Raw genomic sequence first — 22,774 nt, 5'->3', positions numbered from 1 at the left:
CCAGCATGATGGAGCACCTTGCCATAAGGCAAAACTATGTGGCTCGGGGAACAAAACATCGATATTTTGGGTCCATGGCCAGGAAACTCCCCAGACCTTAATCCCATTGAGAACTTGTAGTTAATCCTCAAGGGGTTGGTGGACAAACAAAAACCCACAAATTCTGACAAACTCCAAGCATTGATTATGCAAGAATGGGCAGCCATCAGTCAGGATGTGGCCCAGAAGTTAATTGACAGCATGCCAGGCCGGATTGCAGAGGTAAGAGTATAAGAAGCGTATAAGAAGCGTCAACACTGCAAATATTGACTCTTTGCATCAACTTCATGTAATTGTCAATAAAAGCCTTTGACACTTATGAAATGCTTGTAATTATACTTCAGTATTCCATAGTAACATCTGACAAAATATCTAAAGACACTGAAGCAGCAAACTTTGTGGAAATTCATATTTGTGTCATTCTCAAAACTTTTGGCCACGACTGTAAAGTGTAAAGGGCGTTATTGTCTGCTTTCAGAGCGGGTGTAAGATTATATTGAGGATCAGGAGACTGTAAAAGAGGAGTAGACATGGGCGGGGTGAGTGTGTAATACAGTGGGCAGTTACAATGGCAACACCCTGATATGGTGCTGACGGACGGCCTTTGTATCCAGTGTATGAGTCTGTTACCACCCTCTCCCTCTCCCTCTTTTTCTCTCTCTCTCCCTCTCCCTCTTTTTCTCTCTCTCTCCCTCTCTCTCTCCCTCTCCCTCTTTTTCTCTCCCTCTCCCTCTCCCTCTCCCTCTCTCTCTTTTTCTCTCTCTCTCCCTCTCCCTCTCTCTCTCTCTCCCCCTCTCTCTCCCTCTCCCTCTTTCTCTCTCTCTCTCCCTCTCCTTCTCCCTCTCTCCCTCTCCCTATCCCTCTCTCTCTCCCTCTCTCTCTCTCCCTCTCCCTCTCCCTCTCTCTCTCTCTCTCTCTCTCTCTCTCTCTCTCTCTCAATTTAATTTAATTTAATTCAATTTAAGGGCTTTATTGGCATGGAAAATACATGTTAACATTGCCAAAGCAAGTGAAGTAGATAATAAACAAAAGTGAAGTAAACAATAAAAGGTTACAGTAAATATTACACTCACAGAAGTTCCAAAAGAATAAAGACATATCAAGTGTCATAATATATCTATATACAGTGTTGTAACGATGTACAAAAGGGAAAATAAATATTTACAATGGTGTTTGTTCTTCACTGGTTGCCCTTTTCTTGTGGCAACAGGACACAAATATTGCTGCCGTGACTGCATACTGTGGTATTTCACCCAGTAGATATGGGAATTTATCAAAATTGTTTGTTTTCTAATTCTTTGTGGGTCTGTGTAATCTGAGGGAAATATGTGTCTCTAATATGATCATACATTTGGCAGGAGGTTAGGAAGAGCAGCTCAGTTTCCACCTCATTTTGTGGGCAGTGTGCACATAGCCTGTCTTCTCTTGAGAGCCAGGTCTGCCTTCGGTGGCCTTTCTCAATAGCAAGGCTATGCTCACTGAGTGTACATAGTCAAAGATTTTCTTAAGTTTGGGTCAGTCACAGTGGTCAGGTATTCTGCCACTGTGTACTCTTTGTTTAGGGCCAAATAGCATTCTAGTTTGCTCAGATTTTTTGTTAATTATTTCCAATGTGTCAAGTAATTATCTTTTTGTTTTCTCATGATTTGGTTAATTGTGTTGCTGTCCTGGGGCTCTGTGGTGTGTGTTTGTGAATGGAACCCCAGGACCAGCTTGCTTAGGGGACTCTTCTCCAGGTTCATCTCTCTGTAGGTGATGGCTTTGTTATGGAAGGTTTGGGAATCTCTGTCTGTCTGTCTGTCTGTCTGTCTGTCTGTCTGTCTGTCTGTCTGTCTGTCTGTCTGTCTGTCTGTCTGTCTGTCTGTCTGTCTGTCTGTCTGTCTGTCTGTCTGTCTGTCTGTCTGTCTGTCTGTCTGTCTGTCTGTCTGTCTGCTGGCTGCTCTCTCTCTCTCTCTCTCTCTCTCTCTCTCTCTCTCTCTCTCTCTCTCTCTCTCTCTCTCTCTCCCCCCACCACGAATCAGTAGAGCATGAAACAGACTAAACACCATTCTGTCTCCATCACCAACAGCCGTGTGTGTAAACAAACTATACTTCTGTATTATTTCATTATCTTGATTAAATTAGGTAATACAATAGATAGTTCCTGTCCTGGATGCTGATTGGCTGATACCGTGTTCCAGATTTATTTAATTAAAACCATGGAAAATACCTGTTTACTGTTCGATCTGAATGATCACTAAACATCCTTTCTATGGCCAGCCAGGCAATTCATATATCTCCATGAAGTCCCTCATGGAAATCATGTTGAATATATTTACCATGTGGCTAAAGTTTCCAAATACAGTAGATACACAGTATGTGTATTTTTGACTAGTAATACTGAAATGAAGAGTTATGGATGAACACTCCTTTCTCTTGCCTCTCTCTCCCCACTAGTGAGCACACCCAGTGTACAGCTCTCTGTTCCCGCCAGGGGACCACTGACACCATCGAGGAGACAGGAGAGGAGCCAGACCAGGACCTCCAAGACCCCCACTCCTCCTACACTGAGACCCCATCCACCTCCACCTCCATGGGGCTGTACATGGAACATGAAGGGGTTCTTCTCTCCAGGTCCAGGGGTATGGACAGGGACAGCAGGGACAGCGTCCTGGAAGTCAAACAGACAGGGTGGGAGAGAGGGCCATGCTACGTCCACCACAGTGAGCTCCAGCTCTACCAGGCAGACCTCCCCAGTACCACCCCCACAGACACAGACATCCCCCCCTCGTACAGCAGAGCTACAGGCCTGGACAGGGAGGGGGCCTCGTACAGCAGAGCTAAAGGCTTGGACAGTGAGGAGGCTGAACGGGCCTCATCCATTAGGGCCCATCATAAGAAGAGGTTGGTTGTGGTGACGCCTGACGAGAAGTCTGATTTTCTGTCGGGCGTCACGAGTGCTACGTTTCCCTCGCTCACCCACGAGCTGACAGCCAGCGATTTGCTACGCAATAGGTATTGTATTTTATCGCAGCTTGTCTTGCATTGCCAATTAAAATACTTCCAAATCTCGATCATCTCTCAGCTATTAGAAAGCCAGTCTTGCCAGTCTTTAGCCTTGATCCAGTCAAGGCTAAAGATTAGTTTGTTTGACAATAAAGGATTTAGAATTTTTAGACCCTATCTCTCTTCCTCTCTCTCTCCCTCTCTCTTTCCCTCTCTCTCTCTTTCCCTCTCTCTCTTTCTCTCTCTCTCCCTCCCGGTCTCTCCCTCTCTCCACGTCTCCCTCTCTCTTTCCCTCTCTCTCTCTCTTCCTCTCTCTCTCCCGGTCTCTCCCTCTCTCCACGTCTCCCTCTCTCTTTCCCTCTCTCTCTCTCTTCCTCTCTCTCTCCCGGTCTCTCCCTCTCTCCACGTCTCCCTCTCTCTTTCCCTCTCTCTCTCTTCCTCTCTCTCTGTCTTTCTCCCCCCCTCTTTCTCTCTCTCATCTCCCTCTCTCTCTATCACTCTCTCCCCTCTCTCTCTCGCCCCCTCTCTTTCTCTCCCTCTCTCTCTCCCCTCTCTCTCTCTCGCCCCTTCTCCCCCCTCTTTCTCTCTCCCCCCTTTTTCTCTCTCTCCCCTCTCTCCATCAGGATGTTCTACGACGAGGAGTTGGAGGATTCAGAGCGTTTCTACGGTGACCAGCCGGCGCTGCTGCAGCTGCTCTATGCTCTGTACAACATGCTGGTGGCCCACTCAGAGATGGTGTGTTTCCTGGTCATCATCCTCAACCACATGATCTCAGCGTCTGTGGCTACACTCGTCCTTCCCATCTTCATCTTCCTCTGGGCCATGCTGTCTGTCCCCAGGCCCAGCAAACGTTTCTGGATGACCGCTATCGTCTACACAGAGGTATTAACACACAGAAGTACATTAATAATACTATATATTTACAGTTGAAGTCAGAAGTTTACATACACTTAGGTTGGAGTCATTAATAGTCATTTTCAACCACTCCACACATTTATTGTTAACAAACTATAGTTCTGGCACATCGGTTAGGACATCTACTTTGTGCATGACACAAGTAATTTTTCCAACAATTATTTACAGACAGATTATTTCACTTATAATTCACTGTATCAATTTGAGTCAATTGGAAGTGTACCTGTGGATGTATTTCGAGGCCTACCTTCAAACTCAGTGCCTCTTTGCTTGACATCATGGGAAAATCAAAAGAAATCAGCCAAGACAGAAAAACTTTTAGACCTCCACAAGTCTGGTTCATCCTTGGGAGCAATTTCCAAACACCTGAAGGTACCACGTTCATCTGTACAAACAATAGTACGCAAGTATAAGGAAGGAGACGCGTTTTGTCTCCTAGAGATGAACATACTTTGGTGCAAAAAGTGCAAATCAATCTCAGAACAACAGCAAAGGCCCTTGTGAAGGTGCTGGAGGAAACAGGTACAAAAGTTTCTATATCCACATTAAAACGAGTCCTATATCGACATAACCTGAAAGGCCGCTCAGCAAGGAAGAAGCCACTGCTCCAAAACCGCCATAAAAAAGCCAGACCACGGTTTGCAACTGCACATGTGAACAAAGATCATACTTTTTGGAGACATGTTCTCTGGTCTGATGAAACAAAAATAGAACTGTTTGGCCATAATGACTATCGTTATGTTTGGAGGAAAAAGGGAGAGGCTTGCAAGCCGAAGAAAACCATCCCAACCGTGAAGCACGGGGGTGGCAGCATCATATTGTGGGGGTGCTTTGCGGCAAAATGGCTTAAGGACAACAAAGTCAAGGTATTGGAGTGGCCATCACAAAGCCCTGACCTCAATCCTATAGAAGATTTGTGGGCAGAACTGAAAAAGCGTGTGCGAGCAAGGAGGCCTACAATCCTGACTCAGTTACACCAGCTCTGTCAGGAGGAATGGGCCAAAATTCACCCAACTTATTGTGGGAAGCTTGTGGAAGGCTACCCGAAACGTTTGACCCAAGTTCAACAATTTAAAGGCAATACTATCAAATACTAATTGAGTGTATGTAAACTTCTGACCCACTGGGAATGTCATGGAAGAAATAAAAGCTGAAATAAATCATTCTCTCTACTATTATTCTGACATTTCACATTCTCAAAATAAAGTGGTGATCCTAACTGACCTAAAACAGGGAATTTTTACTATGATTAAATGTCAGTAATTGTGAAAAACTGACTTTAAATGTATTTGACTAAGGTGTATGTAAACTTCCGACCTCAACTGTATTTTATAAAGTGTTTTTTTATACAGAATGTCAGTTGCTTTAAAAAAAAACTAAAGATACATTCAGGAAGCGTGCAGTTCATGGGAGATGGTCTTCCATAATGCAGTTCAGTACAGGAGTAACTTGAGAGGAGGTGGCAGCGATGGTGCAGCCAGGGAGGGAGAAACATACGTCAGACATCATCAGGCAACACCAGTTCACAGCTACTCCTCTGTAGGTAGGCTACAACTTCCACCACCGAAAGTGTAGCACCCACCGAGGTGCTATAAGCACCTGAGAGATCACCAGTCCTCGGCAGTAGTCAGTAACATCGTCCTACGAGGCGAGCCTCTGTCATCCTCTCACACCACAGTCCACATCCTTCCAGAAACAGGTGGAATACAAAGCCGGTGCTGTGTTTATCAGGTGTTGATGCGTCATTCAAATTAGATTAGCCAGCCAACTAGTTGGAACCAAACAAGCCAAGTTAGACATTAGTCAGGCTCTTATCAATGTAAATCTGCCTTTAACCCTGGTCCTTTGCAGTTTTAAAAAGAGAGTTCACCCAAATTATTAAGGTGAACCATCACTTTATGATTTCCATTTCATCGTTTTCATGAATATATTTTAAATCAAATCAAATCACATTTTATTCATCACATGCGCCGAATACCGAAACACCTGACCATGAAGTGCTTACTTACAAGCCCTTAACCAACAATGCAGTTCAAGAAATAGTTAAGAAAATATTTACTAAATAAACTAAAGTAAAAAAAATATTTCAAAAGTAACACAATAAAATAACAATAACAAGGCTATATACAGGGGTACCGGTACAGAGTCAATGTGCGGGTGTACAGGTTAGTCGAGGTCATTTGTACATATAGGTAGGCGTAAAGTGACTATGCATAGATAACAAACAGCGAGTAGCAGCTGTGTACAAAAGAAAGGAGGGAGGGGGGTGGGTCAATGTAAATAGTCCAGGTGGCCATTTGATTAATTGTTCAGCAGTCTTATGGCTTGGGGTAGAAGCTGTTAAGGTGCCTTTTGGACCTAGACTTGGGGCTCCGGTACCGCTTGCCGTGCGGTGGCAGAGAGAACAAACAGTCTATGACTTGGATGACTGGAGTCTTTGACAATTTTTTGGGCCTTCCTCTGAAACAGCCTATTAAATAGGTCCTGGATGGCAGGAAGCTTGGCCCAGTGATGTACTGGGCCATACGTACTACCCTCAGTAGCGCCTTACGGTCGGAGCAGTTGCCATACCAGGCGGTGATGCAACCGGTCAGGATGCTCTTGATGGTGCAGCTGTAGAACTTTTTGAAGATTTGGCATGGATCTGGGGACCCATGCCAAATCTTTTCAGTCTCCTGAGGGGGAAAAGGTGTTGTCATGCCCTCTTTACGACTGTCTTGATGTGTTTGGACCATGATAGTTTGTTGGTGATGTGGACAAAAGGAACTTGAAACTCTCGACCCGCTCCACTACAGCCCCGTCGATGTGAATGGGGGCGTGTTCGACCCTTCTTTTCCTGTAGTCCACAGTCATCTCTTTTGTCTTGCTCACGTTGAGGGAGAGGTTGTTGTCCTGGCAGTCTCTGACCTCCTCCCTATAAGCTGTCTCATCGTTGTCGGTGATCAGGCCTACCACTGTTGTGTCGTCAGCAAACTTAATGATGGTGTTGGAGTCGTGCTTGGCCACGCAGTCGTTTGGTGAACAGGGAGTACAGGAGGGGACTAAGCACGCAACTCTGAGGGGCCCCAGTGTTGAGGAACAGCGTGGAAGATGTGTTGTTGTCTACCCTTACCACCTGGGGGTGACCCGTCAGGAAGTCCAGGATCCAGTTGCAGAGGGAGGTGTTTAGTCCCAGGGTCCTTAGCTTAGTGATGAGCTTTGAGGGCACTATGGTGTCGAACACTGGGCTGTAGTCAATGAACAGCATTCTCATATAGGTGTTCCTTTTGTCCAGGTGGGAAAGGGCAGTGTGGATTGCGATTGCATCATCTGTGGATCTGTTGGGGCGGTATGTGAATTGGAGTGAGTCTAGGGTTTCCGGGATGATGGTGTTGATGTGAGTCATGACCAGCCTTTCAAAGCACTTCATGGCTACTGACGTGAGTGCTACGGGGTGAAAGTCATTTAGGCAGGTTACCTTCGCTTTCTTGGGCACAGGGACTATGGTGGTCTGCTTGAAACATGTAGGTATTACAGACTCGGTCAGGGAGAGGTTGAAAATGTCAGTGAAGACACTTGCCAGTTGGTCCGCGCATGCGCTGAGTACACATCCTGGTAATCCATCTGGCCCTTTTGTATTTCGTAATAGTTTGCAAGACCTGCAACATTCGACGAGCATCAGAGCCGGTGTAGTAGGATTCAATCTTAGTCCTGTATTGACGCTTTGCCCTTTTTTCTTTATCCAGCTATGATAAATAAAGTTGTTGTTTAAATATGTTCAGTGTGGAAATAATAATCTGTTACCGTACTGTACTCAATAATTAATTGTGTTGATTGACAATGTTGCTATTTCTTGATTTTATCACTCAGGCAGCTGCTAAATGTTTTTTAACGTTTTTCCCCTTCTCTCTGTACCACCAGGTCACCATTGTGATCAAGTACTTCTTCCAGTTTGGTTTCTTCCCCTTCAACCAGAACATTGAGCTGGACAAGTCCAAACCCTTCCATCCTCCCAACATCATCGGTGTGGAGAAGAGGGAGGGATACGTGCACTATGACCTGGTTCAGCTGCTAGCTCTGTTCTTCCACCGATCTATTCTCAAGGTGCCCACTAAGTCTTACTAGGTGTGATGCCTATTAGCTACAGTACATGGTTATTCCTTTAAAGGGATAGTTAACTTTTTTTTTTAAATAAGGTTAAAAAAAGTGGACTACACCTTTAACTATGTTGTTAATTCTGACTTGTTACCTGTATCGATACACAGTTATATTTAGCACACTGAATGGCTTAACCATCCTATTCCTTGGTCTTGACCTCCAGTGTTACGGGCTGTGGGATGAGGACAACCCCAGGGGAGGAGGGGGGGAAACCCCCAAGCAGCACCACCATGAGAGGGAGAAGAGGACCAGCTCCAGGCCAGTGGAGAAGCAGGCTGCGGAGGGCACCAGCTCCCTGCTGGAGTCGGTCCGCACCCGCATCCCCCGACAATTCCACTCCATGTCCACCTCCACCCCGCTGCGCCGCAAGAGCTCCAGCTCTGCCTCCCACCTTTCCCAGCGCACCGTGCCCTTCGCCCACTCCAAAGGAGGTGAGGTCACAAGTCTGTAGAGTAACTCCCTTATTGGGCTTAGATATGTTTGGGGGAAATATCTAGACTTTTAATTATGAACCAACACAATATTATCTGTGAGCCCTATGTCTTCCAAACCTCCTCAAACCTGGTGACTCCACAGACAGTGTGAGCTCACGGCCCGGCCTGCGGAGAGGGCACAGCCTGAGGAGAGGGGACAGCTTGCGCAGAGGGGACAGTGTGCTGAGTGTCCAGCAGAGGAGCAAGAAGGAGATGATCCTGGAGAAACTCAGAGAGCAGCTCATCAAAGCCAAGAGCTTCACTGTCAAAAAGTAGGTGTACTGACTTGAAGGTGCCTTATTACTGTTATTAGGTTACTATTCAGTCACTTTCCAAGATAATAAATATGTTAAATGGTAGCTATACTGTACATTTTTAAGCCTGATTTGATTTTGATGCATACACATTACAAGGTTCATAAAAACGACATTAACCGTTCATAAAGGTATCTAGTTGATCTTGTTTACCTAGTTTACTGTAACAGATGATTGTTTCTTTGCCTCTCTGTAGAACTCTCGACATCTACATCCCCATCCGTGAGTTCTTCTACAACCTGATCCACCCAGAGTACAGTGCAGTGACAGACGTCTATGTGCTCATGTTCCTGGCCGACACAGTGGACTTTATCATCATCGTCTTCGGCTTCTGGGCATTTGGGGTAAGTTTGATATATGATATGTTAGTGCTAAAATTCAGGTAAAAACTGTCATTATCTTTGTGATTCAAACCCAGTGTAATGAATTTCAATTGTCCCTAAACGGACAAGAACACTTTTGAACTTGAAACTTCCAAATTAATACCATAACATTTCCATAACATGTCATAATATAACAGTACTTCCTGTACCCCAACAGAAACACTCTGCAGCGGCTGACATTACTTCCTCCCTGTCAGAGGACCAGGTTCCAGAAGCCTTCCTGGTGATGGTGCTGATCCAGTTTGGCACCATGATCATCGACCGAGCCCTCTACCTCCGCAAGACTGTCATGGGAAAAGTCATCTTTCAGGTCATCCTGGTGTTCGGCATCCACTTCTGGATGTTCTTCATCCTGCCTGGAGTCACAGAGAGGTATGAATGTGGAGAAATAACATGTATTTATTGAGTCATTTTAATAATTTAGTCACAACCAGCTCCTTCATTCTTTTAAATACATATTTTTAAATACTTACTAAATAGTTGCGTCATTAGTAAGTAACGCATAATGTTTTACTTTGAAAATACACGCTAACATTATTTCCATATCAATCACCAGACGGTTCAGTCAGAACACAGTGGCCCAGCTGTGGTACTTCGTCAAGTGCATCTACTTTGGCCTGTCGGCCTATCAGATCCGCTGTGGCTACCCCACCCGCGTCCTGGGCAACTTCCTCACCAAGAGTTACAACTACCTCAATCTTTTCCTCTTCCAAGGGTGAGTGCTATTCAGGCCACTTGTGACCACAATCACCAATTAAGAATACAATAATGAAGAATGAATTTCTGAGGAAAGACATTTACATTTTAGTCATTTAGCAGACACTCTTATCCAGAGCGACTTACAGTAGTGAGTGCATACATTTCATTTCATAAATTTTTTTATTATTATTATTATTTATTTTTTGTACTGGCCCCCCCGTGGGAATCAAACCCACAACCCTGGCGTTGCACACACCATGCTGGCGTTGCAAACACCATGCTCTACCAACTGAGCCACAGGGAAGACTGTGGCTCATCAGCAGTGTTGGGAGTAATGCATTACACAAATAATGCGTTAGGTAAACGGATTGACTAATTAGTAATGGAATGCGTTACTTTTAAAAACTGGGTAATATAAATATAATTACTTTGTCAAGTAACGCTTGCGAATCATATCTCTACTGGGCGTATGTTTCCGTGATCCGATCTCGACTTGTTTCCTCATTTAGTTCTCGAGTTAGCGGAGAAACACTGTTTGTCCATAGAAATGTCCATAGAAATGTAAAGAAGGTCCACATCTTTGCCATTGATCGCTTCTGTAATAGCAAAGTCCATAGAGGGCTTCAACATCTAGTGGCAAGTGTGCCCTCTATACATCTCTATGGCTCTGCGACGTGCGGTCTAACCAGAACTGGCAGCTCGAGAGGTATAGATGTTTGGCTCACAGTATATATGACTAATTATGCAGCCCATATGATAGTGCAGCACTTGTAGACTAGTCCAGGAAAGCATCGCCACAGATGAAAGGAGGAACTAGTGATCAAACCTGAGATAGTAAGTAGCCTGTCTAGGGTAGAGCCCGCGCAGCTTGCCTTGCTCCCTCTGACAGTCAAACGGTGAGATTTAGAGATTTTTTTCATGAAAATAATGCGAAGTAATGTAACGAGTGATTGAACGTGTTACTTTCTATGCAAAGTAATATTTCTAAAGTAACTTTTTCTTAAATGTAACGAGTAATATATAATGTTTTACTTTTCCAAGTATCTAATCCCAACACTGCTCATCAGTGACGGCACATGCAACCAATGGCTGCCTGGTTGCCTGGCTGCCTGGTTCATTACTATTGCCATAACGTTGGCCTATTGTTGTCCTAACGTTATCCTATTGTTGCTCTAACGTTGTCCTGGTTCCCAGGTTCCGCCTGGTCCCGTTCCTGACGGAGCTGCGAGCGGTGATGGACTGGGTGTGGACGGACACCACCCTCAGCCTGTCCAGCTGGATCTGTGTAGAGGACATCTATGCCCATATCTTTGTCCTCAAGTGCTGGAGGATGTCAGAGAAGGTGAGGGACCATGGGCCTGCTGTGTTAGTTCTCCTCTAGGACTTCCCTATCCATATCTGAATGATGCTTAGAGTGGAAGAAGATAGTATGTTGTCAAAGAGGCTGTGTAGAAATGAGATACAGCAGGTTTATGCAGGACAATCCTCACACGGGGCACCAATTATGTAGGTTCGCCCAAAAGTTTTAAAACATTTATAGAAACTGTAAAGAAAGTCAATTGTTTATTTCCCCCAAAAAAAATTATATTCCTTTATGTGTGTTGTTTACCAGAGGTACCCCCAGCCTCGCGGGCAGAAGAAGAAGAAGGTGGTGAAGTATGGAATGGGAGGTTTGATCGTCATGCTTCTTATCTGCATTGTTTGGTTCCCGCTGCTTTTCATGTCACTGGTCAAGTCAGTGGCCGGGGTGGTCAACAAACCTCTGGACGTGTCGGTCACCATCACCCTGGGAGGCTTTCAGGTAGCGCCACTCATGTTGACCACAGTCATATATAGAGAGACAGTTCGACCGCCATTTTTCACACTGGGCGAAATGTTAGCATATGTTGGTAGAAACATCAGTCCAAACTCTATGTATAGCTCTGGGATTGAAGGTGTGTAGATGTTTGAATTTTTTTTTACTGACTTTTGTCAGATGTCACATTTATATCTATTTTAATATTATAACGTTGGTATCTCTTCCTTCAGCCCATTTTCACTATGAGTGCCCAGCAAAATCAACTGAAGGACATTAGCAAAGCAGATTTTGCAGACTTCATGAATTCATACAACTACATTCCAGTAAGAAGACCATCCATTTTACAGCTTGCTTTCTAAATCATAATTTTAGGCCATGCAATACAACAAATATTTCAGATATTTCTCAGGATTTCTAAATATCTTGTGATGATATAGGTTTGAAAACTATTACATTCTGTTTTGAATATATTACTGTATATTGAATTAATGTGTATTACTATAACAAAGACCTGTCTTGTCCCACTCACATGGGACTTTGTGCATCTAAGTGTTGTACAGTATGTTTGAGTAGTGTAATATTTCAATAATTCTATCAATGCAGTCAGCGATGCAGTTCCTGGAGGCCTACACGTCAGCGGACGTGGCTGTGGCGGAGCTGGAGGGCAGTTCCAACTCCCTGTGGACCATAAGCCCCCCCAGCAGGAAGAACCTGATGGACGTTCTCAGCAAGGAGGAATACTTCCCTGTCACCATGTCCTGGACCATCCAGAGGTAAGAGTGACACGGCACCAGGGGAAGAAAACAGAGTGAAACAGGGAAGGACAACCTGGAACTGCCCAATAAGATACGTTAATTTTCATTTTCCGTTGCACGCTGCACTCAACCAGGACACAGAGAAACAAACCAATACTCAACTGCACACATGGAAACACACTCACAATCTGATAGAGAACCAAACCTAAACTCACACGCTTATTACAAACTCAAAAGTGTCTTGCACAACTCAACATTCAACATTTCGTACGGAGAGGGTGGGAGACAAGGATGGAGGGAGTCAATATATTTGTTTCTTGTTTCCATTTTGAATGGATAAATTAGTTCCGCTCTATAGTGTGTCTGTGTCGTTAGAGATTTGTGTGAACTTGATAAAATGACATAGTTGTGTAGATACACATAGGTTACATAGTACTTTAAGAGCCGGAAAATATCTGTTGAGATATCTGTCCATTTGCAATGTCTGTGATCCGGAAAATAACACATTTACGAGTTCACAAAGTAATGTGTGTGGGAAAGAATGTGTGGTGTACCATTTGTGACCACAATGTACTGTGTGCAATTGCGATTTTTCTCTCTTCAACAGGAATCTCAGTCTTGGAGCCAAAGCTGAAGTTGCGACAGATAAACATATAACATACCTTGATATGACAACGCGACAAGAGTTAATAGATCTTCTGAATGGGACCAGAAACCAGGCTGTGTAAGTAGACTTCACTAAGGAAAACAGACTACAACTTTTGAGCCTTCATAAACCCTTTATGCCTTTATAAATGCTTCATAAATCATTCATTATTAAATGGCATGCTATATAATGTATATAACCACTTGACAGGGTGAGGTAGGTTACTTTATAAATATAATTCGTTACAGTTACCACTTTTTTTGTTGTCGGTAATGTAACTTTTTTATTACCCAAACTAAGTAACGTAATCTGATTACTTTCAGTTACTTCTGGATTACTTTCCCCTTAAGAGGCATTAGAAGAAGACACAAATGGATCCAGCAAACACATTTGGTGTGTCATCATAATGGTCTCTGATTGGTGGTCATCATTTGGTGTGTCATCATAGTGGTCTCTGATTGGTGGTCATCATTTGGTGTGTCATCATAGTGGTCTCTGATTGGTGGTCATCATTTGGTGTGTCATCATAGTGGTCTCTGATTGGTGGTCATCATTTGGTGTGTCATCATAGTGGTCTCTGATTGGTGGTCATCATTTGGTGTATCATCATAGTGGTCTCTGATTGGTGGTCATCATTTGGTGTGTCATCATAGTGGTCTCTGATTGGTGGTCATCATTTGGTGTGTCATCATAGTGGTCTCTGATTGGTGGTCATCATTTGGTGTGTCATTATAGTGGTCTCTGATTGGTGGTCATCATTTGGTGTGTCATCATAGTGGTCTCTGACTTGTGTTCAGACTCACTTAGGTGGAACAAATTGAAACTTGCGCCTTTTTCAATGCTGAATTTAATGTCATTGAGAAAATAAAAAGGTGTCATAATGTGTTTTTTCACAAACATCCTTTCTGAATTCAAAAGTAATCCAAGATGTAATCATGTAGTTATTCAAAAGTATCTGTAATCTGATTACAATATTTTTGCTAGTAACATAACTGATTACAGGTACAGTTTTTTTTTGTAATCAGATGAAATGTAATTAGTTACCCCCCAACCATGTCAATGGACTATGGGCGGTTTTTTTAGGTCTCTTTCTCCCCTCTCTTCTCCAGGGTGATAGAACAAGTCTTCCCATGCTTCCTCCGAGCTCCCAGTGACTCCAATGCCAAACCTATAGAACAACTCTATAAAGGTAATACCTCTATAAAGGTAATGCCTCTAGAAAGGTAATTTGGAGCAGCAGGTAGCCTAGTGGTTAAGAGCGTTGGGCCAGTAACCGAAAGGTTGCTAGATCAAAACCCCGAGCTGACAAGGTAAAGATCTGTCGTTCTGCCCCTGAACAAGGCAGTTAACCCACTGTTCCTAGGCTGTCATTGTAAATAAGAATTTGTTCTTAACTGACTTGCCTAGTTAAATAAAACAAAAATGCATAAATCCTTGAATAGACTTCATATACAGTGAATAGATTTACATCGTATGTGAAATTAACACTTCTACATTTGTTATTTTGACACTGTTTTTGAACTGAAGCATCCCCCTCTTATTACTGACTGCTGATGTAGCATTAATGATATTATCTCCCTTTCAGACAATGGCTACAAGAACATCCTGCTAGCCCTGGAGAGAACCCACAACAGCAGTGGACAGATCCAGGAGTGGTGGATTGTGGACCAGCCGTCGGCAGGACAGATCCAGATGAGGGGTGCGGCAGTTGGGAAGAAGAGAGAGGCGGGCCTCCAGCTGTACGTGTTCAGTGACAAAGTCAGCCCGCCCAGTCTGGGCTTCCTGGCAGGATATGGGTGAGTGGAGGATATCTGACAGTGTGACTTGGGTTGTTTTCAGTCAGGCACACCTTAGTAAAACGTTAAGCAGCTAAACATGAAAATGAGCATTTCTTATTGTTTAAGGTCAGGCAGTACCACCTCGTTTCAAAATATTGTTTTGTGCCTACTGGACACAATCTTGGTCTTAATTTCTAAAAGGGATCCTGCATTTATAGTGCTTTATTACTTGTTATAAGCATGTATGAGCCTTTATAATGTATAATTACAAGGCTTATAATGTGTTACGTTGCTCACCGACAGGATCATGGGTCTCTATGCCTCGGTGGTGCTCGTCATAGGAAAGTTTGTGCGCGAGTTCTTCAGCGGCATCTCGCACTCCATCATGTTCGAGGAGCTGCCCGTCGTGGACCGCATCTTGAAGCTGTGTACCGACATCTTCCTGGTCAGAGAGACAGGCGAGCTGGAGCTGGAGGAAGACCTGTATGCCAAGCTCATCTTCCTGTACCGATCACCAGAGACTATGATCAAGTGGACCAGGGACCAGAAAACAAAGTGAGAGAGCCACCTAGTAGGCGACAGAGACATGAAGTCTCAGAATGCTAGATTTTTTTAAAAAGCACAATCCCGCAAGAAGTTCCAAGCTAGCTTGTTGCGCTCCCTGTCTTTTGGTGTGACTGTGATAAGAACCATCTCCCTATCGAGCCTACAGTGAAACAATGTGACCTACACATGAAAGGTGACTGCAGAAGCAGTTTTTTGTTTGTACTCTTTTAGTGCATCTCTGAAGATTTGCAGCCATCAGTCAGTGTGTTAGAGATGACACAGACAGACAGACAGACAGACAGACGTCTGGCCTTTTTCCTATTGGGAAACATGAACCATGGGTTGTGCAATATACTGTCCAGATAGCTGGCTGTAAACTTGAACAGACATGTTATCTTGAGCTACACGGAAGAGCAGGGGGCAGCGACAGAGACACTAGCCACTTGTATTCTCCAAGATATTTTCCCTTACAGTAGCCTACTGGAAGCGCTTTGACTTTTCCAGCAAGAAAACAGCGAGAGGTTGTGACATGGAAAACAAGTTAAGATACTTTGTTGTTATGTTGATGTTTCTACAGAGTAATCAATGGAGCTGTCGTTCTCAGGAAATGTATATCATCTCACCAGAACGGGAATACGTTTTGTTTTTTTACCTGTAGGACACCTAGGAGAAACAATAAAGGGAAAAACAGTGATGTGATGAACACTGAGTATTTCTATCATATTATGGAGTATGTCCATGTTCATGGAACCCCTATGAAGACCTGTGATTTGAGAATAGGAGAGCGTCAATACAGCCATTCTTTTTTAAGCTTGTAACCTGTATTGCTTGAAAACCCCTCTTTCTTGTTTTTTTTTACATTGTTAGTGTTAAGTTCATACGGTCAACCAAAATGCGATCAAGGCCATCAGATCCATGCAATACAAGGTGTAAGTGAATAGATTGTTTTCTTGTCATGAGAAAGAAGATACATAATGTCTCTGCACCTCCATAGTGTGAGGAATCCAGTTTGTGGTGTTATTGTGGTTCAGCGACCTGAACATAAAGCACGTTTGAAAGCTGACGTGCTGCCATTTTATTCCATTCTGACTTGATTCAGTAAAAACACAAGAGGGCATGCCACAAACATCCAGCCTGCATGCTCCACAATACTTGACACACATTTTAAGATGAGTTGTAAACAGGAATCATCATTTCTATCTTTCAGTTGGTTAAAAAGCATAGCCATATGAAAACTGGAAAGGCATTCTGAAATCCTGACGAAACAAAAAAATAAATCACTTTATACCAAATTACCCACTATTATTTTCTCAACATTCATTTGATTCCATATATGAGTGTAGCCTTCACACAGACAATAGCAACTGAAATAGCTGTTAACACTTTATACTATAGAAATTCAGAAATGGATTCATCCACCCCTTTACACATCAATCATTGAGGCACAGCATTTTTAGATTGTAAGTTAAATGTTCAAATCAATATTTTCACACTGCGTATCTTGTTGCATACGGTTGTAGATTTAAAGATAAAAAAACATCACTGATCTATCCACTGAGGCAAATACAACAAAAGCAATCTAATATTTTATATCACTTTAAATGCAGCAAAATAAACAATATTTTACAATCACAGTAAACCCAAAAAGGGACAAATAATATATATTCAAATCATTGAGTAGCATATGATTATTTTCCACACTGATGTTACCATGCTTATGTTATTGTTCTGAGCATAACTCGTTATGCTTGATGGTCCGAGTGCCTGCAGTTGTTGTTTGGATTCTGGAGATGGGAGGGTAAGGCAGAGTTCACAACCCCCTGACATGCTCAGAATGGGAGGACAGGCTGTGGAAGATTCAGACTCTCCTCCTAACAGGAAACAGGAAGTGTTCTGGTCCAGACAGGAAGTCCAGGTTCTGTGGCTAACATAGCCCACCGGCATACTCATCCTCGTCAGCCTCTCCGGCTCCTGCTCCTCCTTCCCCAGCATCGGCAGCTGGCGCCTTCTTCTTCTTACCACCCCCTGGAACCCTCAGGCTGACGGACAACTTGGCATACTGCAAGAACATTGGCACTTTGTTCAGGTTAAGGCAAGTTAGTGGTCTCTACAGTATATGTTTCTCAGAAGAGTGTATTCCAAATCTCTCCTTGAGTACCCCCCTCAGCCAGTTCCATGTTTTTGCTGATTCAACTAACTAACGAATCAAGTGTGTGTGTCTCTTTCAGAAATAGATCAGGAGAGGTTTGGGAAACATATTTCTCGAGTATTACGATAATTGAAAAGATAAATCATACAAAACAACAAGGGTCTAGATGGGTGACGCAGGTAAAAAAGCAGTTGGACTGCTATTGTGTCTATTAATAAACTACTTCTCTGACTTTGTATTACTCAGCCTAGCCTGGAAATGCATCTATGGGGTGGCTAGGAGAGAGGTTTCATATGGAAAGGACAGCTCCTGATCCCATACCTTTTAAAGTCCTTAGACGTGATCAAAGAAGACAGTAAAGAGGGGTGTATTCATTAATCGGATTCTGCTGCAACACGTTTTGCAATGGAAACCGTTTAGTCCAAAGGAAAATGTTTTGCAACAAAAACAAGTGTTTCTATTTGACAAATTCATGAAGGTCCCACTCCCTCCCTGTTTCATTGCATTTTCGTCCTAGAGTAAACGGTTTTTGTTGCAAAACATTTTGTAACAGACAATGTTTTTCAACGGAATCCACCTAATAAATACACCCCTGAACACCAATTTTAAAAGTAGACACTCAAACATGCTTTGAAAGAAACGTTGGTTACATAGTAGGCAACACACTCACATCATTGTCCATATACTTGAATAAGGGCGAGTTACAGACACGGTGCACTTGGTCCTCATCCTGCTCGTCGTAGCCCTGCAAGAGTTGCTCCAAGGCAATACAGTCCTCGCTCCCACTGAAGCCTGGCAGACTAGGAGTAATGGTTAGTCAAACATAACAGTCATAACAATTACTTTCCTATTTATCTTTAATTATAAACTGGGTGGTTCGAGCCCTGAATGCTAATTGGCTGACAGCCATGGTATATCAGACCGTATAACATGGCTATGACAAAACATGTATTTTTACTGCTCTAATTACGTTGGTAACCAGTTTATAATAGCAATAAGACACCTCAGGGGTTTGTGGTATATGACCAATATACCACGGCTAAGAGCTGTATCCTGGCACTCCACCTTTCGTCATTCGTAAGAACAGCCCTTAGCTGTGGTATATTGGCCTTATTGCTTAATTAGAAATTATAGCTCCCGAGTGTCGCAGCGGCCTAAGGCACTGCATCTCAGTGCAAGAAGCGTCACTACAGTCCCTGGTTCGAATCCAGGCTGTATCACATCCGGCGCACAATTGGCCTAGCGTTGTCCGGGGTAGGCCGTCATTGTAAATAAGAATTTGTTCTTAACTGACTTGCCTAGATAAATAAAAGGTTAAAAGAAATAAAATGTAAAAATTACAAAAAAATGTGAAGTCAGTACCTGTAACTCTCTCGAACACATTTATCTGCTGCTACGAAGTCATTTCTGTGAAGGTGGACTAGCACTTGGGCACTGGTTTTCTGGAGATAAACAAACACACAGGCAACAATTTGGTTTCAACACACGTCAATTTTCTTTATCAGGTTAAATAAGTAAAACGCACCTTAAAACACGTTGGGTAATTCTCTATTTCTTTATACATGTTCTTCTCCTTCTGAATCGACACTGCTGCTTCATCAAGCCTGACGGACAAAAACACAGTTAGCGGGTAGGGAATGAGTAGGACAGGTAGAAAAATCTGTTAAGCAAGTGAGAATTTACTTGTGTTGTCTGACGAGCAGTCTTGATGATTTCCCCAGCATCTCTACAGCTTGACGTAGACGGTCCTCGTTCTGCAGAAATATGCATTCACCATATCAATACTGTTTCAATTGATTTGATCACATTGCATTACCGTTACAACATTATGTATTCAATATCAAATAGGACTGTGTTAATATTGCCATGCAATAAGTGCCATGCAATAAGTGAGATCCCTACAAATGTGACCCTGAACCGAGGTAGTGGCATGGAAGCAACACAATGATTTCTGGTCTTCCGTAGTATCAAATATTGAACTCATATAGCTGTACCTCAAACACTGATGCAGCTTTCTGGTACAGATCCACTGCTTTTGCTAGATCCTGTGATTCGATTAGCCTACAAAAAAAAGAAAAGCATCAAAACATGCATCAGCATCATCAATACATTTAGTGACATGCCAATTATGACAGGGAATTAATTTCTAGAGCCCATCTATGATGATCAATATTGGCTACATACTTTCCAGCTCTGTCGAGGGCCAAGGCTGCAGTGTCTGGTGTGCCGTTCTCTACATACATCATGCTTGCTCTCTCAATGTACTGGATAGCCTCTGGTATCCTCTGCATGTCCTGGAGAGAAACACATGTCTGTCAATGATTAGCTTCAGTAACTAGTTAATAGTAAAACTAAAACAGTAGTCATGTGTCAAATGTCTGACTAACAACAATGGCTTTAATCCTGAAGTGGGCAACAAAGAGTTAAAACTATGGCATAAAAAGAACAGCAAATTTGATCCGACGTCTGATAATGTACGAGTGTAGATACTGTTTATCACATGAACACGAACCTTAAGCATCATACCAGCTGCTTCAAGTGCTCTGCAACAGAAATATCTCCTTAGCAACATCCAATACAGACCAAAGTAGACCAACCAGTGTCTATTGTACATCATCTGGATTCTATGAATAGCATTACATGAGAGATCTTTCATACTCACTTGGCAGCATGGAATAGTCTGAACATTTAGTTAAGTTAAAGAAAACATTGATGTTTATATGAGATTTGTAGTCAATGTTGTTCAAATGTACCATATAAAATCCCTACATTAACTGTCAAACAACCCTGTGAAAGTAGTCTCCCTAGGCAGACGGGTTGCCACCCACATTAACAATGCCCTAGGTCTGCGATTTCCAAGACTACTGTAGAAAGCATTCATGGTCATTAATATTGTGTGATAAGCCTAGCCCACTATAGGAAGTGAGCATTGAAAGGATACGTTTTGTTGTTGGTATGGGCTTCTGCCTCTTGCAGGTATGCCTCCTTCGCTTCTTCAAGCATCTTGGCATTTTTAAAGGCAACAGCTGGAAGATGGAGGAGGGAATGCTTCATTATGCATAAATAATTAAGAAATAAGGCCCGAGGGGTGTGGTATATGGCCAATATACCACGGCTAAGGGCTGTTCTTAAGTTCGACACAACGCAGAGTGCCTAGACACAGCCCTTAGCCGTGGTATATTAGCCAGGGGCGCAACTTTCTCTGGGGACGAGGGGAACATGTCCCCCACACATTCTGAAATTGCATTTTTGTCCCCCCCAGTTTAACATTGGAATGTGATACAAAACAAGGCAACGGTGTGCTTTAGGACCATGTGGACACCTCCGAGTGGTCAGGTAGGCTATTTGGAGTGTTTATCTAAAATCAAAGTTGCACCCCTAATATTAGCCATGTATCACAAACCCCTGAGGTGCCTTATTGCTATTATAAACTGGTTGCCAACTTAATTAGAGCTGTAAAAATAAATGTCTTGTCATACGTGTAGTATACCTCTGATATACCATGTCTGTCAGCCAATCAGCATTCAGTGCTCAAACCACCCAGTTTATAATAAATAGCTATGTCATTGGACAACCTGAGCAACATTAAGTGCAATCTAGCATCATAATACTGACAGTGTGTTATTGCCCAACTCTGTAGTTTTTATATTTTTTTATACAAACTTTATTTTATGTGATGTCGGAGCTCCAGTCCGCACACACTAGTCACCGCACAACTCTGTTGATGTGAAGTACATCGTGGAGTTTAGTTTTACTTGGCTAGTGCTCACCAGTCGTTGTAGTAGGGGACATGTTTTCAGGTGTATTGAATAATGTAATAAATAGCCTATAATACAATACCTGCTTTTGAGTACTCTGATGCAGCACTGTCATAGTCAGGCTTCCATTTCATGAAACTAGTCCTTAAACTGTGGGGGGGGAAATGCATTATATTCAGTGAAAATATAACACCAGGGTTGTCTCATATGGATTTACCATAGAGTTTAATACAGGTATGGACGTCCTATTATTTATGCAGTGATACTGTCAGGAATAACTGCAGCGCAGGAAGACGCTAACGTTAGCCAGCCAGCTCAACTGGCTTCCAATCCTGTATAGTGGCTAGCTAGCTAAATATCATATGCTTAATTAACTAGAAATACAATGTCATTCCTATTTGTGTTGTAAATAGGTATATTTACAATATAGACTAGTTAATACTGTGGAGCTGGCTAACGTTACCTACTGAAATAAAATGCTCAAAAGCAATACAGCTAAATTGGCTAGCTAACGTCAGCTAGCTAGCAAGATTTCCTTACTATTTTTCAGCCTTGGCAATGTGGTCGTGCGCCTCGTTGATTTTCGCAGCCATCTGGTCCGAACTAGCTAACAATGTAATTCAAAGATGAGTATTAAACATACTACTGACTAAAATATAGTGAGATGTTGCTGTAGCTAGCTCTGGGTGATAGCGTTACTGGTTTCGGGAGACTTTTTCGTCATCGGGGTTTGACTACGGAATCCCGTGAGTTTCATTTTCTCTATCTAATGATACATTGCGATAAAGTGTTGCAGCTACTGCTTACAAAAGGGGCAACAATGTAACTGGTAGGTTATTTTCATTGAATGCCCTAAAGTAAACCAAAGTAACCTAGTCTTCGTTCATCACTATTCGCAATGCATTATGAAATATCCAGTTATTCATTCATAGTCTAGCCTACAATTTGCAATTTAATTACTCAATATTGTAAACGATGACTTTTATATAGCCTACATAATTAATAATGTTATTGGTCATTACATTTATTTTATAAAGCCCTTTTAACATCAGCAGTTGCAAAGTTCTTAACAGATACCAAGCTCAAAGCAAGCAATGCATAGGCAGAAACACACTGGCCGGGTAGAAAGAAACCTAGAAAGGAACAAGGCTCAGAGTGATGCACAGTCCTCTTCTGGCTATTATTATCAGTGAATGTGATCAGTGAATTGATCAAAAGTATCTATCAAAATGGTTGCTACTATTTGCTAAGTAACAATCTAATAAATATGTACAGTGGAATATAGCTAAACAAATCAGATCAACACACAACAACAACAGCAAGTAGAAATGGCATATTATATGATGCCAGCAGACATAGTTGTCTTGGCTCGGGTTCACCTGAGCTGCGGGGCTGCTGT

General features: G+C 42.8%; 2 protein-coding genes across 4 annotated transcripts in view; one reads left to right on the top strand and one right to left on the bottom strand.

Annotated features, from left to right (window-relative positions):
• LOC106579641 (piezo-type mechanosensitive ion channel component 2) overlaps positions 1-16,531 on the top strand; it is a 256,001-nt gene extending 239,470 nt beyond the window's left edge. For both annotated transcript variants that reach the window (XM_045702749.2, XM_045702748.2), the window contains exons 37-52: positions 2,476-3,033; positions 3,648-3,906; positions 7,840-8,022; positions 8,240-8,507; positions 8,653-8,821; positions 9,060-9,207; positions 9,404-9,618; positions 9,803-9,961; positions 11,140-11,287; positions 11,558-11,746; positions 11,974-12,066; positions 12,347-12,516; positions 13,106-13,222; positions 14,254-14,333; positions 14,730-14,940; positions 15,226-16,531. In XM_045702749.2, the coding sequence (XP_045558705.2) occupies positions 2,476-3,033; positions 3,648-3,906; positions 7,840-8,022; positions 8,240-8,507; positions 8,653-8,821; positions 9,060-9,207; positions 9,404-9,618; positions 9,803-9,961; positions 11,140-11,287; positions 11,558-11,746; positions 11,974-12,066; positions 12,347-12,516; positions 13,106-13,222; positions 14,254-14,333; positions 14,730-14,940; positions 15,226-15,481 (3,223 nt within the window). In that variant the 3' untranslated portion in view covers positions 15,482-16,531. The remainder of the gene's footprint in view (positions 1-2,475; positions 3,034-3,647; positions 3,907-7,839; positions 8,023-8,239; positions 8,508-8,652; positions 8,822-9,059; positions 9,208-9,403; positions 9,619-9,802; positions 9,962-11,139; positions 11,288-11,557; positions 11,747-11,973; positions 12,067-12,346; positions 12,517-13,105; positions 13,223-14,253; positions 14,334-14,729; positions 14,941-15,225) is intronic.
• Positions 16,529-22,154, bottom strand: LOC106579642 (gamma-soluble NSF attachment protein). Of its 2 annotated transcripts, XM_014159747.3 has the most exons (12): positions 21,916-22,154; positions 21,458-21,525; positions 20,559-20,643; positions 20,280-20,297; positions 20,130-20,160; positions 19,802-19,911; positions 19,612-19,678; positions 19,301-19,371; positions 19,143-19,221; positions 18,980-19,059; positions 18,288-18,417; positions 16,529-17,527 (listed from the first exon to the last, which is right to left on the bottom strand). In XM_014159747.3, the coding sequence occupies exons 1-12, from the start codon at positions 21,966-21,968 to the stop codon at positions 17,393-17,395; spliced, it is 927 nt and encodes a 308-aa protein (XP_014015222.1). In that variant the 5' UTR covers positions 21,969-22,154; the 3' UTR covers positions 16,529-17,392. The 2 variants fall into 2 exon arrangements, with proteins under 2 accessions (XP_014015222.1, XP_014015223.1); XM_014159748.2 differs by lacking the exon at positions 21,458-21,525 and having other exon boundaries at positions 21,916-22,123.
• Between the last annotated feature and the right edge of the window lie 620 nt (positions 22,155-22,774).

This window comes from Salmo salar, chromosome 19 (assembly GCF_965601325.2).
Source record: "Salmo salar chromosome 19, fSalSal1, whole genome shotgun sequence".
In the NCBI taxonomy this organism is placed as follows: Eukaryota; Metazoa; Chordata; class Actinopteri; order Salmoniformes; family Salmonidae; genus Salmo; species Salmo salar.
Note: the sequence above shows the minus strand (reverse complement) of the source record. Positions and strands in the feature narration are given on the sequence as shown.

Coding starts and splice junctions, on each gene's coding strand:
- LOC106579642 (XM_014159747.3), bottom strand. CDS start 21,968: ATGGCTGCGAAAATCAACGAGGCGCACGACCACATTGCCAAGGCTGAA. Junction 19,372..19,611: donor AAGCTGCATCAGTGTTTGAG/GTACAGCTATAT, acceptor ATATTTCTGCAG/AACGAGGACCGTCTACGTCA. Junction 19,060..19,142: donor ATTACCCAACGTGTTTTAAG/GTGCGTTTTACT, acceptor GTTTATCTCCAG/AAAACCAGTGCCCAAGTGCT.